Source organism: Lithobates pipiens, unplaced genomic scaffold (genome assembly GCF_037356315.1).
Source record: "Lithobates pipiens isolate NorthernLeopardFrog02 unplaced genomic scaffold, aLitPip1_a1.2 Scaffold_8, whole genome shotgun sequence".
NCBI lineage: Eukaryota > Metazoa > Chordata > Amphibia > Anura > Ranidae > Lithobates > Lithobates pipiens.
In genome coordinates, this window is record NW_027507903.1 from 240,930,345 (window position 1) to 240,947,772 (window position 17,428).

The window sequence follows — 17,428 nt, forward strand, 5'->3', positions numbered from 1 at the left end:
CCGTGACATACAGCGCTGACAGCAGCACCGTGACATACAGCGCTGACAGCAGCACCGTGACATACAGCGCTGACAGCAGCACCGTGACATACAGCGCTGACAGCAGCACCGTGACATACAGCGCTGACAGCAGCACCGTGACATACAGCGCTGACAGCAGCACCGTGACATACAGCGCTGACAGCAGCACCGTGACATACAGCACTGACAGCAGCACCGTAAGCAGCCCCAGGAGGAAGTCAGCACAGCACAGGGATGGTGTGATCCCCTCATAATAAGAACCCCCAGGAGGAAGTCAGCACAGCACAGGGATAGTGTGATCCCTTCATAATAAGAACCCCCAGGAGGAAGTCAGCACAGCACAGGGATATCATAAGCAGCCCCAGTAGAAATATGACACCGCTCAACCTCTTCAAAGAGGAGGGTAGGGGCATATAGTACGGTGTGCTTTTTTGGGTCAAGGAAGTGAGCCAAATGAATTAAGAAGGTCTGTGTGCTTGATTAAAAAAATAGTTTATAGACATATACATGGTCTACTGGTCACATGTGTTGAATTCCTCCGAGATCCATGCCTCATTCATTTTTAGAAATGTGAGGTAGTTAACACTGTGGTGAGCTAGGCGAGTACGCTTATCGGTCACAATCCCCCCTGCTGCGCTGAACGTCCTTTCGGACAGGACACTGGATGAGGGGCAAGCCAACAGTTCGATTGCAAATTGGGCAAGCTCTGGCCAGAGGTCAAGCCTGCCCACCCAGTAGTCTAGGGGTTCATCACTCCTCAGAGCGTCCACATCGGCCGTTAACCCAATGTAGTCGGACACCTGACGGTCTAGGCGTTCCCTGATGCTGGATCCGGATGACACCTGTCGATGGGTCGGCTGAAAGAATGACCTCATATCCGAAGTCACCAACACATCTTCAAACCGGCCTCTTCTTGCAGGCGCTGTTGGATTGGTACCCGCAAATCCTTCTCTGGGAGTGGGAATTGCTCCTCTGCCAGCGCACGCAAAAGCAGAATGCAGCATTTCTCGAAGCAAGGCCTGGAAGTGCTGCATTCTGACAGCCCTCTGCGACGGCGGTAACATTTCCGCCATTTTGTGTTTGTACCGGGGGTCTAAGTACGTTGCCACCCAGTACTGGTCCTTGACCCTCATGCTTTTTATACGGGGGTCCCTATTAAAACACTGGAGCATGAAGGCCCCCATTTGCACTAAAGTGGAAGCGGTGTGGTGGCCTGGCTCCTGCTCATCATCCAGGATAATGTCGTCCTCTTCATTCTCCTCTCCCCATCCACGCACAACAGGGATCCCAGAAAGGTTTAAAGCATGCTCTTCTTGCTCCTGCTCATCCGCCCCGGCACCATCCTCCTCTGACTCCTCATCAGACTCCTGTTGTTGACTTGTCTCAGATAGAGTAGCCCCCCCTGGGAATTCATCCAGCATTGCGACTTCCTCATCTTCCCGCTCCTGCTCCTCCACAGCCTGATCAATGACACGACGCAATGCACGCTCCAGAAAGAAGGCATAAGGTACCATGTCACTGATGGCGCCATGGCTGCGACTGACCAGTTTGGTGATCTCCTCAAATGGCCGCAGAAGTCTGCATGTGTCGCGCATGAGCAGCCACTGGCGCGGTGAAAAAAAACCCAGCTCCCCAGAACCGTTTCTTTCGCAGAGTTCATACAGGTAGACGTTAACTGCACGTTTCTGCTGGAGCAGCCTATCAAGCATATAGAAGGTTGAGTTCCATCGCGTCGGGCAATCGCAAATAAGACGTCTGACCGGCAGATGGTGTCGCCGCTGAATGTCAGCAAGGCGAGCCATGGCCGTGTAAGATCTTCTGAAATGGGCCGAGATTTTCCTTGCCTGCCGCAAGATGTCCTGGACCCCAGGGTATTTGACAAGGAATCGCTGCACGACCAAGTTTAAGACGTGTGCCATGCACGGCACGTGCGTGATTTTGCCCTGTTTCAATGCGCTAAGCAGATTGGCACCGTTGTCACACACCACTTTACCAACTGTCAAATTGAGCGGTGTTAGCCACTCATCTGCCTGTGAACGCAAAGCTGAAAGGAGTGCCGGGCCAGTGTGGCTCTTTGCTTCCAGGCACAACAGACGCAGCACGGCATGGCAACGTCTCACCTGGCATGTGGAATAGGTTCTGGGGAGCTTGGGCGGTGCAGTGGAAGAGACGCTAGCAGCGGAAAAGGAGGAGGCAGCTGAGGAGGAGAGGGAGGAGGATGGAGTAGGAGGAGGAGAAGAAGAGTCAGGCCTGCATGCAATCCGTGGCGGTAAAACCAAATCTACACGGGTGCCACGGGTTACATGCTTGACGGCCGTCAGAAGGTTCACCCAGTGGGCAGTAAAACTGATATACCTTCCCTGCCCGTGTTTGCTAGACCACGTGTCTGTGGTCAGATGTATCTTGGCACCGACACTGTGTGCCAGAGATACATTCACTTGCCGCTGAACATGGCCATATAGCTCTGGGATGCCCTTCTCTGAGAAATACTTCCTTCCTGGGACCTTCCATTGTGGTGTTCCAATGGCCACAAATTTGCGAAAGGCCTCCGAGTCCACCAGTTTATATGGCAGTAGTTGGCGGGCTATGAGTTCTGACAAGCCAGCCGCCAACCGTTGGGCAAGAGGGTTATCCGGCATCATCATTTTTTTACGCTCAAACATTAGGCCCACGGAAGCCTGCCTTTTTGCAGAAAAATGTGAGCTTGGCGTGATGGAAGGTGGAGTGGAGGACAATTGTGAGGAGAGAGGAGAAGGAGAAGTAGAAGACGAGGCTGGACGGTGAGAGCCTGCAGTGTGGCTTTGTGTGTTCCGTTGCTCCCACTGGGCTCGGTGATGGCTGCTCATGTGCCTTCTTAAGGCGGTCGTCCCTAGGTGAGTATTGGGCTTACCGCGACTAACGCGTTGACTGCAAAGATTGCAGATGGCAACGCTATTGTCAGCAGCGGACACGTTAAAAAAAGCCCACACTGCGGAGCCATGTGCCGGTGTCCTGGGAGCGCCAGATGTGACCGTACATGGTCGATGACTCGCTCCTGATACATTTGCAGTCTGCTTTGTCCCTGCTGTGCAATGTAAGTCATTGCTGCTTCTCCTCCCTATCTGTTGGTCCATATCTCCCTCTGAACTCCCCTCCTCTTCCTCTCTTGTGGGCACCCACGTGACATCACTAGACACGTCATCATCAACGTCACCTTCCCCACCGCTATAAGTAGAGATCTCGGAGTAGGCAGCAACACCGGGGACCAACCTCCTCCTTGGGCTGATCTGGGTACTGGCGTCAGACTGCTGAGTAGCGCTTGTTGCTACCTCCTCTTCCTGATCCAATACCAAGAGTGGCTGCGCATCAGAAATGTCCTCTTGATATGGATCGGAAAATAATTCCAGTGACTCAAGCGGAAGGTATGTGGTGGTGGTGGTGGTGGTCGTGTTGTTGGTGGTAGTGTCTTTGGGGGTGCACATAGCAGAGAGTGAAGAAGAGGGTGCAGATCGAGAGGATGAGGAGGGTGCAGAAGAGTAAGGCTGAGCGAGCCACTCAACCAAGTCTGGTGCATCCTTTAAAGTAATTGAACGCACCTTCTGCAACTTCCCACTTTGGTTCAAGCCTGTTGCTCCTGCCCTACCCCTACCACCCCTGCGGAAGGGCCTGCCTCTTCCTCTGCATGTCATTTTTTAAATGACCCTGTGACAAAACTCTTAGTCCCTATACCGCTGAAGGACTGCTGCAGTATAGGTGAGCGGTCAGCAGTGGTGCACGTCAACCCTATCTATTGTGGACCTATAGCGGTCCTTACAGAACAGCAGACTGTACCGCACTCAAGCCTATGTACCGTAGCACCCTATACCAAGTTACCAGTCCTTATAAGAACTTTTGTGGACCAAGCAGGTTGTGTATTAGTGTTTAGCAGACTGTACGTCAGTCCCTATACCGCTGAAGGACTGCTGCAGTATAGGGCAGCGGTCAGCAGTGGTGCACGTCAACCCTATCTATTGTGGACCGATAGCGGTCCTTACAGAACAGCAGACTGTACCGCACTCAAGCCTATGTACCGTAGCACCCTATACCAAGTTACCAGTCCTTATAAGAACTTTTGTGGAACAAGCAGGTTGTGTGTTAGTGATTAGCAGACTGTACGTCAGTCCCTATACCGCTGAAGGACTGCTGCAGTATAGGGCAGCGGTCAGCAGTGGTGCACGTCAACCCTATCTATTGTGGACCGATAGCGGTCCTTACAGAACAGCAGACTGTACCGCACTCAAGCCTATGTACCGTAGCACCCTATACCAAGTTACCAGTCCTTATAAGAACTTTTGTGGAACAAGCAGGTTGTGTGTTAGTGATTAGCAGACTGTACGTCAGTCCCTATACCGCTGAAGGACTGCTGCAGTATAGGTGAGCGGTCAGCAGTGGTGCACGTCAACCCTATCTATTGTGGACCGATAGCGGTCCTTACAGAACAGCAGACTGTACCGCACTCAAGCCTATGTACCGTAGCACCCTATACCAAGTTACCAGTCCTTATAAGAACTTTTGTGGACCAAGCAGGTTGTGTATTAGTGTTTAGCAGACTGTACGTCAGTCCCTATACCGCTGAAGGACTGCTGCAGTATAGGGCAGCGGTCAGCAGTGGTGCACGTCAACCCTATCTATTGTAGACCGATAGCGGTCCTTACAGAACAGCAGACTGTACCGCACTCAAGCCTATGTACCGTAGCACCCTATACCAAGTTACCAGTCCTTATAAGAACTTTTGTGGAACAAGCAGGTTGTGTGTTAGTGATTAGCAGACTGTACGTCAGTCCCTATACCGCTGAAGGACTGCTGCAGTATAGGTGAGCGGTCAGCAGTGGTGCACGTCAACCCTATCTATTGTGGACCGATAGCGGTCCTTACAGAACAGCAGACTGTACCGCACTCAAGCCTATGTACCGTAGCACCCTATACCAAGTTACCAGTCCTTATAAGAACTTTTGTGGACCAAGCAGGTTGTGTATTAGTGTTTAGCAGACTGTACGTCAGTCCCTATACCGCTGAAGGACTGCTGCAGTATAGGGCAGCGGTCAGCAGTGGTGCACGTCAACCCTATCTATTGTGGACCGATAGCGGTCCTTACAGAACAGCAGACTGTACCGCACTCAAGCCTATGTACCGTAGCACCCTATACCAAGTTACCAGTCCTTATAAGAACTTTTGTGGAACAAGCAGGTTGTGTGTTAGTGATTAGCAGACTGTACGTCAGTCCCTATACCGCTGAAGGACTGCTGCAGTATAGGGCAGCGGTCAGCAGTGGTGCACGTCAACCCTATCTATTGTGGACCGATAGCGGTCCTTACAGAACAGCAGACTGTACCGCACTCAAGCCTATGTACCGTAGCACCCTATACCAAGTTACCAGTCCTTATAAGAACTTTTGTGGAACAAGCAGGTTGTGTGTTAGTGATTAGCAGACTGTACGTCAGTCCCTATACCGCTGAAGGACTGCTGCAGTATAGGTGAGCGGTCAGCAGTGGTGCACGTCAACCCTATCTATTGTGGACCGATAGCGGTCCTTACAGAACAGCAGACTGTACCGCACTCAAGCCTATGTACCGTAGCACCCTATACCAAGTTACCAGTCCTTATAAGAACTTTTGTGGACCAAGCAGGTTGTGTATTAGTGTTTAGCAGACTGTACGTCAGTCCCTATACCGCTGAAGGACTGCTGCAGTATAGGGCAGCGGTCAGCAGTGGTGCACGTCAACCCTATCTATTGTGGACCGATAGCGGTCCTTACAGAACAGCAGACTGTACCGCACTCAAGCCTATGTACCGTAGCACCCTATACCAAGTTACCAGTCCTTATAAGAACTTTTGTGGAACAAGCAGGTTGTGTGTTAGTGATTAGCAGACTGTACGTCAGTCCCTATACCGCTGAAGGACTGCTGCAGTATAGGGCAGCGGTCAGCAGTGGTGCACGTCAACCCTATCTATTGTGGACCGATAGCGGTCCTTACAGAACAGCAGACTGTACCGCACTCAAGCCTATGTACCGTAGCACCCTATACCAAGTTACCAGTCCTTATAAGAACTTTTGTGGAACAAGCAGGTTGTGTGTTAGTGATTAGCAGACTGTACGTCAGTCCCTATACCGCTGAAGGACTGCTGCAGTATAGGTGAGCGGTCAGCAGTGGTGCACGTCAACCCTATCTATTGTGGACCGATAGCGGTCCTTACAGAACAGCAGACTGTACCGCACTCAAGCCTATGTACCGTAGCACCCTATACCAAGTTACCAGTCCTTATAAGAACTTTTGTGGAACAAGCAGGTTGTGTGTTAGTGATTAGCAGACTGTACGTCAGTCCCTATACCGCTGAAGGACTGCTGCAGTATAGGGCAGCGGTCAGCAGTGGTGCACGTCAACCCTATCTATTGTGGACCGATAGCGGTCCTTACAGAACAGCAGACTGTACCGCACTCAAGCCTATGTACCGTAGCACCCTATACCAAGTTACCAGTCCTTATAAGAACTTTTGTGGAACAAGCAGGTTGTGTGTTAGTGATTAGCAGACTGTACGTCAGTCCCTATACCGCTGAAGGACTGCTGCAGTATAGGTGAGCGGTCAGCAGTGGTGCACGTCAACCCTATCTATTGTGGACCTATAGCGGTCCTTACAGAACAGCAGACTGTACCGCACTCAAGCCTATGTACCGTAGCACCCTATACCAAGTTACCAGTCCTTATAAGAACTTTTGTGGACCAAGCAGGTTGTGTATTAGTGTTTAGCAGACTGTACGTCAGTCCCTATACCGCTGAAGGACTGCTGCAGTATAGGGCAGCGGTCAGCAGTGGTGCACGTCAACCCTATCTATTGTGGACCGATAGCGGTCCTTACAGAACAGCAGACTGTACCGCACTCAAGCCTATGTACCGTAGCACCCTATACCAAGTTACCAGTCCTTATAAGAACTTTTGTGGAACAAGTGAGTTGTGAATGTTTAGCAGACTGCAGCAGAAGGGCAGCAGTCAAGTATAATATCCTTTCTATATTTGGAAGAAAGAATATTATACATGTACAAGCCTATTACTGTACCACTGATACCAGTCCTGAAAAGAACCTTTGTGGAACTAATAATAACAGCAAGTCTTTAAAATTACCCTCACTGCCTGACAACACTGCTTCCTTCCTGTCCCTATACAAATTGGCAAAAAAAGAGAACGATTAGTGGTTACTGGAACAGCTCTTTTGTGGACCTTGATAGTAACAGCTAATGATGATGATGATGATGATGATGATGAAAGACTAATCTGGCTGTCCCTGTAGCATACACCGTCCTTTCCCTTTCTCTAAACTAACAAAAGACACTCAGGCTGCTGCAAGAATCAGCAGCACAGCAAACCTATCAACACCTAACACCTATACCAGTCCTGAAAAGAACTTTTGTGTACCAAATAGCTAGTGGTTTATCTCTCCCTACTCCACACAGGAACCTGTCCCTATCGTAACAGAAGAAAGAATGTAAAATGGCCACCGGATCGGGTGTATTTATAGGTTAGGGGGAATGTACAAGTGTCCATGTGCTGTCATGTCTCAATTGGCTGTCCTGTATCACATGATAAACGTGTCACCAAAGGTTAAAGTTCTTGTATACATTAAACACGTAAGTCCGCCGCGGCGAACGACGGAAAAAGGCGTTCGAACGTGCGGACCGCGAATGTCGGAAATTCGCCGCGAAACGACCGCCGGGCGAACCGTTCGGCCATCACTACTACACATTTCTGAGTATGACAGATGAGAGTGAAGAGGAACTCACACATCTGTCAGATTCAGGATCAGAATACAAACCTGTAGACAGCAGCGGCACCCTGACAGATAGCTCTGACGACCCTAAATTAAGGAACTTATTCTATAATTGAAGAAAGCTACCCTATTTTCAACTTACATTTCTGTCTGGGAATGGCAGTGAGTGCACAGACATTTCCTAAAGATGCTGTAAATGGTGCACGTCTCTGTTAAAACATGTGGCGGAGTCTACTGTTTGTGTATGTTAAGGATTAACTGTGGAGTTCAGTTGCCTCAGATATGATCACTTTCAGTCTCCTGGTGCTTCTTCTGTGGCAAAGCTGAAAGTGTAATATGTCCAATGGACACATCAGTGTTGTGGTTGGAGGGAGTGCGCAGGCAGCCAATGTTTCAATATAGACAACACTCGGAGCCTGCGCAAAAAACAGGAGTGTTGATGGAAATTTGAAAAAAATAAAAAATATCCTGTGCTGAATAAAAGATTGTGGACTATCAAACAAGCTTACATGTAAATGTGCTATATGATGTTATTTTTATTGTTTTGGTTTAATAACACTTTAATGGAAATGTTGAAAACCCACAGGTCTTCGGAATGAATCTTAACAAAAATGGACTCCTCTGTGACCAGCATAAAATATATTTACAGTATATTTCATATATAGCTGTGGAGAAACAGTCAAACAATGTTAGTAGTGTAATTAGAGACTGACAATAACAGTAATCAGAAGTATACTGTATACTCCAAATGCTCAGTCTACTTACAGAACTTTGAGACTGCTGAGTCCAGCAAAAGCTCCCTTGGGGATGTATGTCAAGTCATTTCCTGCAAGACGTCTGCAGAGACAAAAAAACAAACGTAAATCTCACTTCGCATGCAACACATTTAAACAAGGTTCATCTCAGCGCATCAAAAATATTGATTAGATAGACATGCCAAGTCTAGTTGTTTTCCCGTATTTTTATTACAAAGCAAAGTAAATAAACACAAATAATCTCCTCTAATAAAAGCAGTGACTCAATAAAGTAAATGTTTTAATCTTACTGTAATGCTGCAACTTGCACATTTTTTTTTGCTAACAGAGATGTTGGCATCACTACCCTATAGGGGACAACCAACTCACAGATACATGTTCAATACTAGGACCTGGGCTGTCAATATTGTCACACAGTAAGTATACATTTGCAAAACAATGCATCTCAGTGTTCCCAATGTGCCATACCAAATTGTAATTTTGCATTGCATTACGGTTATGTAATAGTCACTGATTAATATGCAAAATGCATTTGCCCATAGGTGAGATTGGTTTCTGTATGGAGGTCAGTAAACAATGATTCCTGATTGGCTTCAATGGCTATTTCCTTTGGATATTGGTTTTTAAATTATTCTTACATTGATATGACTTTGGCATGCTGATATCTAATCTATCTGGCTCTATTTTTTACATCATCATAGCACTTTGTAATGCATTACTAAGAAAGCTCAGTTAAAATGTCAATAAAGGCAATTTATGTTTGTTTTGGATAGAGTGGAGAATGATTAGAAAGCCTGTCAATGTTTATTGCTGTCTGTGCCCTTGTCATGTCACATTTGGATACCCATCATATTTTGTTACCCGATGGAGTGCGCATGCGTGACGCGCCATATGCGTTCCAACAGAGGGCCCCTCGCGGGCTCGCTTTGCTCGCCATGCTTTGGGCACGGCCTCGCTTTGCTCGGCATAAATATAATCAAACTCTATGTCCACTTGGATGGTGGGGCTTGAACTTGGACTCAGGGGTGGAACGCATACAGCGGCATCACGCATGAGCAGTCCAGCGGGTAGCCAACTGTGATGGGTCGCCATATGTGATGAAACACCCCCATATCATCAAAAGTTACACTTTAAGGCCAAAAGACAAAAAATTTGCAATTTACAAACCCAAGTTTGCTTAGCTTAAAAAAAAGTATGAATATACAGTATGTGTCCTGGATTGTAATTGTAACAAGTATTTAAGAGTAAATGGCATTTCAACAGCCTATCTTCTGATTGCTTCAGTTATCCTCTATTTGTGAGGAAGGATGGGTCAGATGAGAGAATCAGTTTCTGGTTCAGGAGTATAATCTTCACATTTGTGGCGAAAGAAACAAATCAACCCTACCATGTGATGGTGAGATGCTGCTTCCTCCCCCTAGAGGGGCACAGCACACTAGCTGGGTAACCCCAGGTACAACTGAGATTGTTTGGGCTTTTTATTAGATGGGAAAACTACATCTAGTTTCCTAAAGAGCGTCAAGTTGAATTATACAAAAAAAAGTACACCTAAATGTTGTAGCTACTGTTACACAAGTTTTTTGTATCTTATGCTACACCGACAAAATCGAAACAATGATTTTCCACAGACTTCAGATATGTGTTGGCGTTGCAACCAAGATAAAGGCTCCCTTTTCAATTTTTGCCGGGAATGCCTCGATTGTCCCCTTTTGGTGCAAAGTCCGCAAACTGATAGTTCATATCACCGATACCAAGATCTAACTAACCTCAGCTTGTTGTTTGCTCCAAATCTCTAACTATTCAATAAAGAAATATAAGAGATCCTTAATTCTGAGACATTGGAAATCTTCCCATGCTCCCACAGTGAAAGAATGGTTACACACAGTAGACCCTATTTACAACATGGAGGAAACACTGGCTACAATTAGACAACTTAAAAATTCTATAAAATGTGGAAGGCATAGGTCATATTTGGATACTCTGAGAAGTTTACCAGATTAACTAATACCTGATCGGCAGTTTACGGAGGTCTTTATTGTTATGTCCTTTTGGAACTATTACATAGTGTAACAGGACGTATTTGTAATTGCTCACTCACCACATTCATTGGTTGATTACAGGCATACCCCACTTTTAAGTACACAATGGTGTTTATTTACTAAAGTTGGAAAGTACAAAATCAGGCTCACTTCTGCATAAACACCTATGAGCTTCCAGGTTTTATTACCAAAGCTTAATTGAACAATCTGGGGTTAGAAGCTCATTGGTTTCTATGCAGAAATTAGCCTGATTTTGCACTTTCCAGCTTTAGTAAATAAACCCCATTGTGTACTTAAAAGTGGGGTATGCCTGTATAGGGTTTCCCGATTTCACTTTTTGTTTTGCGATACCACTTTTTTAGGACCAAGTACAAGTACAGATACTTTCTTTTCAAGTACTCGCCGATACCGATTACTGATACTTTTTTTATTTCATATGACAGTTTTCAAAGCACAATACTTGTAGGCGGCACTAATGGGCACTGATAGGCGGCACTTATGGGCACTGATAGGCAGCATTTATGGGCACTGATAGGCGGCACTAATGGGCACTGATAGGCGGCACTTATGGGCATTGATAGGCAGCACTAATGGGCATTGATAGGCAGCACTTATGGGCACTGATAGGCAGCATTTATGGGCACTGATAGGTGGCACTTATAGGCACTGATAGACGTCACTTATGGGCCCTGATAGATGGCACTTATGGGCAGTGATAGGTGGCACTTATGGGCACTGACAGGTGGCACTTATGGGCAGGCACTCAAATGCAGCACTGATTGGCAATTGCTGGCCTAGCATAATAAATGGCATGAATTAACTTTTTTTATGTCATGTGACTGTTTTCAAAGCACAATACTGATAGGCGGCACTAATGGGCACTGATAGGCGGCACTTATGGGTACTGATAGGCAGCATTTATGGGCGCTGATAGGCGGCACTAATGGGCACTGATAGGCGGCACTTATGGGCACTGATAGGCGGCACTATATGTGGCACTTATAGGCAATGATAGACGTCAATTATGGGCCCTGATAGGTGGCACTTAAGGGCAGTGATAGGTGGCATTTATGGGCAGGCACTCAAATGCAGCACTGATTGGCAATTGCTGGCCTAGCATAATAAATGACATGAATGATGACATGAAAGGAAGGATTTTGCAATGCATTGCAAAATCCTTCCTTTCATCATTCATGTCATTTATCATATACAGTAGTATGCTGTGATGCCCATCTTGGTACACCTTGCACTCGACCGCAGTAAGTCAGAAGCTACACCCAGACCGAACTATATGGGCTGGTTGTAACAAGATGTCTGCTGCTGGCTTACTATGGCCGAGATCAGGGTGTACCAAGATGAGCGTCGTGATGTTTCACCTCCGACAGAGACATGGAATGTCACTTCCTTTACCGAATGTGATGGCTTCGGTCATCGATTTTGTTGGAATATGGCGCTGACACCCTGCACCCCTGCCCCGGCCAGCTTACCCTTAGTTTCATTTCTGCCAGTGTTGACTCGCTCTCCTCTCCGCCCTCTCTTCCTGCTAACTTCCGGCAACGCCGTCACATTACCAGGTATCGAATCAGGCAACGGGAGCATTTGCGTCAGTATAAGTACTCGCACAAATGCTCAAGTATTGGTATCGGGACAACCCTAGTTGATTATATGGTAATTGTTCTTTTCTGACCTTACTCTTCCTTTTTTTATTTCTGTAATTTAGCCATATAGGCTTTATACTCTCTTTATATCAAGTAGATTATGTATCGATGCTATAAGGCTGCTGTTCTTTAGATGATGCCTTAATGTCACATGCATTGTATCGGAAAATATATTGTTAAAAAAAGAAAACATTCTGTGTATCTGCTGTGATCAAAAAAGCTGATCTGTTACAGCAATGAGAAAGCATTTATTGAGCTCCCAAGATAAGCAAGTACACTATATTGTCAAAAGTATTGAGACACCTGCCTTTACACACACATAAACTTTAATGGCATCCCAGTCATAGTCCATAGGGTTCAATATCGCGTTGGCCCACTCTTTGCAACTATAACAGTTTCGACTCTTCTGGGAAGGCTGTCCACAAGGTTTACAAGAAGGTCTGTCTCGCAGTCTCCGCTCTAATTCATCTCAAAGGTGTTCTATCTGGTTGAGGTCCAGACTCTGTGCAGGCCAGTCAATATCCTCCACCCTAAACTCGTTACTTGAAAAACTGCTAAGAAACAGTAATTCTGCCATGACAATTAAATGCTTATTTGTTGTAAGATTGGCACCTTACACAATGTTATCTATGGAAAACAATGGTACAGGCACAGTTGATGAAGACATTTCACTATGTGCCATCAGAACAAGGACCCAGCAAGACCCCAGTACAAAAGGACTGCCAAAAGCAGGGATACCTTACACATTGGGGCCAAAAAAAGAGAAAAATGATTCTGTATTCCCAGGTTGACATTAAAAGCTTGCACAACCAGAACATGATCTGTATTAAGTTAATTTTAAGTAAACTCTTTTGGTATGAAATGATCACATCCCAGTTTTAGAGATATAGCATAGCTTGTTTGCAGCAAAATTGGCCTGTTTTGGTCTGTAAAAATATTTTCTCTGGGTTGATAGCCAAAAAAGTGATCAAAGTTTTATGCTCAATCTACTAAGTGTCCTCACATCCTCCATATTCTTTATTAGGCAGACCTTTAATACCAGACCAGGTGGCGACAACCCACATAATGCACAGCTCCAATTCATTTTGAGCTACGTTTAGCACAGTGATTGCCATGACATGGAGCCAGAGAAGAATTGAGACACGCAGCTGCAAGAGATAACTCAGGAATGTTGAGGTAATACAGCTATTGTGTAAAGAAACTGGTAAACTTTTTCCCTTTAAACTGAATAAAGCAGAGTACAGGTAAAAGTCACATCACTATACAATCAGGGTTAATTGAACAGCACACAAATTATTGAAGATATCATCTATTTTAGTCCTTTATTCCGTGCAATAAAAACTCAGGCCTGTTTCTTGTTTCTAGAACTGTTTCAACAGATGCAGTCCCAACAGGCTACATACATATTTAGGTCACATCAGGAGCATTCTGGCACTTTATGTACACCATTACAAGGGTCTGATTTTGTATGCTCTGGTTATAGAAGAACAAAGAAGGAAATATTAAATCAATATACTCCCCTATTAGTTCCAAATTGGAAACTAGGTAGTGAACTCAAAGAGGCAGTTGAGGGCAAGAAAGTGAGGTGAAGACCTTGCTTCCTGTACTTTGGGAAGATCCAAAGTAAGAAGAGACCCTCACAACCAAATTATGTCATTCTGAAATCACTATTTTTCTTCCTAAAACCATGTTGGATTTTTACTTTACCAATGTTATGCATCATGATAGAGAAGAAACCTTGTGACTGTTATATTTATAGATTTCATTGTACTTGTAATTTGGACAACAACTGCGTAGTCTATATTAAAGTTATACTCTGGGCAGACAAAAAGGACACATGAAGGTGGCTCTGTAATAGTTATTGCATCCTTAAATGCATTTTGTGAATGCAAGCAATGTAAGTATGCAAGTTTGACCTGGTATCAGCAATTTGCACTCCCTGTACAGCAGGGTTGGGGTGTGAGAGAAAGAAGCTGTACAAGGAGCCAATAGTTCAGGTGCTGGCATGAAGCAAGCTGCTAGGAGGAGAGAGGAGTAGAGTGACAGAGAGATGAGTTCATCACTGTGCTGCTTCTAATTTCACTGTCCAGTCACAGACTGGGTCAGGTCCTAGACAGCCTGGGTTCAGGGGAGGTGGGCTGAATGATGCTGTTCACCACACTGAGGAAAGCTGGTAGCAAAAAGAAATACTGTAGAAGAGAACTCTGGGTTGAAGGTAAATGTTGTGACCAAAAAAACTGTTCTCTGTTTTATCTTTTTGGCCCCTTTCACACTGGGGCGAGAGCGGCATTGGCGGTAAAACGGTGCTATTTTTAGCACTGCTTTACTGTCATTTTAGCGGCGCTAAAATAACCCCTGCTAGCGGCCAAAAAAGGGTTAAAACCGCTGCAGCAGCGCTATGCCCGCGGTATAGCCGCGTTGCCCCATTGATCTCAATCGGCAGGAACAGTTTAGGAGCAGTGTAGACACTGCTCCTTCACCGCTCTAAAGATGCTGGACCTTTTTTGGCACCCTGCCAGCGCACCAGTCCAGTGTGAAAGCCCTCTGGGCTTTCACATTGGAGACACATCAGCGGCTGTTTCAGGGTGCTTTGCAGGCACTATTTTTAGTGCTGCAGCTCCAGTAAAGTGCCCCAGTTTGAAAGGGGCCTTAATAGATTATTCATTGTGACTTGTTTGACTATACTTCTATTTTAACCACTTCAATACAGGGCACTTAAACACCTTCCTGCCCAGACCAATTTTGAGCTTTCAGCGCTGTCGCACTTTGAATGACAATTGCGCGGTCATGCTCCACTGTACCCAAATGAAATTTTTATCATTTTTTCCCCACAAATAGAGCTTTCTTTTGGTGGTATTTGATCACCTCTACGGTTTTTATTTTTTGCGCTACAAATAAAAAAATACCGAAAATTTTGACAAAAAAAATGTTTTTTTTGTTTCAGTTTCAAAACTTTGTAAATAAGTACGTTTTCTCCTTCACTGATGGGCACTGATGGGGCTACACTGATGGGCACTGATAAGGTGGCACTGATGGGCACCACTGTGGCACCAATGAAGTGGCACTGATAGGCGGCACTGATGGGCGGCACTGATGGGCGACACGGATGGGCGACACGGACGGACACTGATAGCTGGCACTGATAGCTGGCACGGATGGGTGGCACGGATGGGCGGCACGGATGGGCATGGATAGGCGGCACAGATGGGCATGGATAGGCGGCACAGATGGGCATGGATAGGCATAAATAGGCGGCACAGGTGGGCACTGATAGGCGGCACAGGTGGGCACTGATAGGCGGCACAGGTGGGCACTCATAGGCGGCACAGGTGGGCACTCATAGGCGGCACAGGTGGGCACTCATAGGCGGCATTGGTGTTATACTATAGTAATGGATGCCAATCAGTGCCAAACAATAATGCATGCCAATCAGTGATGCCCATTGTGGGCACTGATTGGCATCCATTATGGGCACTGATTGGCACCCATTGTGCTGACTGGCATCCCTGGTGGTCTAGGGAGGATTACCTTTTCCCTGGTGGTCTGGTGGCGTCCCTGGTGGTCCAGTGTGGGCATCCTCGGGGGGGCTGTGCTGATAATCGATCAGCACAGACCCCCCCCCTGTCAGAGGAGCAGCCGATCGGCTCTCCTCTACTCGCGTCTGACAGACGCGAGTGAGGGAAAGCCGATCACCGGCTCTTCCCATTTACACTGTAATCAGCCGTGATTGGACACGGCCGATCAGAGACTCTTTACCGAGATCGTAGTTGCCGGGTGTCAGACTGACACCCCGCAACAACGATCGCCGCGATGCACGCCCCCGGGGGCGCGCAGCGGCTCATAATCCTGATCACGTCATATGACGTCCGGTCAGGATTATGCAACCACTTTGCAGCCGTCAATTGCCTATAGGGCGGGCGGCAAGTGGTTAAAGGAGAAGTATGGCCAAAGCTTTTTTGGCCATACTTCTCCTATGGATCAAAGGAGTGCAGCTTGTTCTGCACCCTGTGACCTGTTTTCAGCTGACAGTGGGCAAGAGGCTCCTGTCTGCTGACATCACCCAGCCAGGCCAGACTCGAGAAAGATCCTGACCACATGGTCGGGATCCAACTAAAGCCAGGACTCTGACCTGCTGGGATCTGCTGAGAGCCTGAACCAACCCCTCCCACCCCTCCACAGCCCAGTGCTCCAGAGAGTGCTAGAGGCGCAGAGCAGACAGCCAGTGACTGCCAGTCATGGTTCTCTGCTCAAAGAAGAGGGGAGAACTGAACGATCAGCAGTGTTTGATCACTCAGTTCTCACTGCAGAGGCGGCGATCAATGCTGCATCCATCTAGATGAAATGAGAACCAATCACATTCACCTTGAGGAAATTTGAAAGCTATTTGTAGAGGCAGGAATAATATTACTGTGCTTCCACATTTAAGCCAAATAACAGCTACCCAAGACTGAACATACACTGGAATTTGCCCTGCTTTAACTATCCTATACAGCAGAACTTGCCAAATTTGAATAATAATGAAACATGGTATCAATGATCCCTACAATGACAGCACAAGCAGTTCATATAGCAATTCAGAGCACCACAGTAAAAAAATTAACATCAGAGACACAAAACACTGTACACACGATCGTAATTCTCTTGATCGGTTTTCCTGACGTAATTCCGACGGAATTCCGCTCAAACTGTCTTGCCTACACATGGTCACACCAAATTCCGACCGTCAAGAACGCGATGATGTACAACACGTATGACGGGACTAGAAAAGGTAAGTTCAATACCTAGTAGCCAATAGCTTCCATCTCATAGTTGAATCTGAGCATGCGTGAGTTTTTGCGCGTCGGAATTGCATACACACGATCGGAATTTCTGATAGAAAGTTTTTCCATCGGAAAAATTGAGAACATGCTATCAAATTTCTGCTGGCATGCTAAATTCTGATGGAGCATACACACGGTCGCATTTTCCGATGAAAAGCTCTCATCGGTCTTTTGCTGGCCGAAATTCCGATCGTGTGTACGCGGCATGACAATGTATGTAGTTTTCGTTCAGGATGGTTGATTCTTTCCAAAATTGCATCCTCTTATGCCATGTACACACGACCGGACTATCCGTCAGAATAAACTCTGACGGTCTTTCCGACTGAGTTCCGCTGAAATGGACTTGCCTATACACG

At 46.5% G+C, this 17,428-nt stretch overlaps 1 protein-coding gene across 1 annotated transcript in view; it reads right to left on the reverse strand.

Moving 5' to 3' along the window:
* LGR5 (leucine rich repeat containing G protein-coupled receptor 5) overlaps positions 1–17,428 on the reverse strand; it is a 223,327-nt gene that overhangs the window by 85,180 nt on the left and 120,719 nt on the right. The window contains exon 3 of the mRNA XM_077468567.1: positions 8,566–8,637. Within this exon, the coding sequence (XP_077324693.1) occupies positions 8,566–8,637 (72 nt within the window). The remainder of the gene's footprint in view (positions 1–8,565; positions 8,638–17,428) is intronic.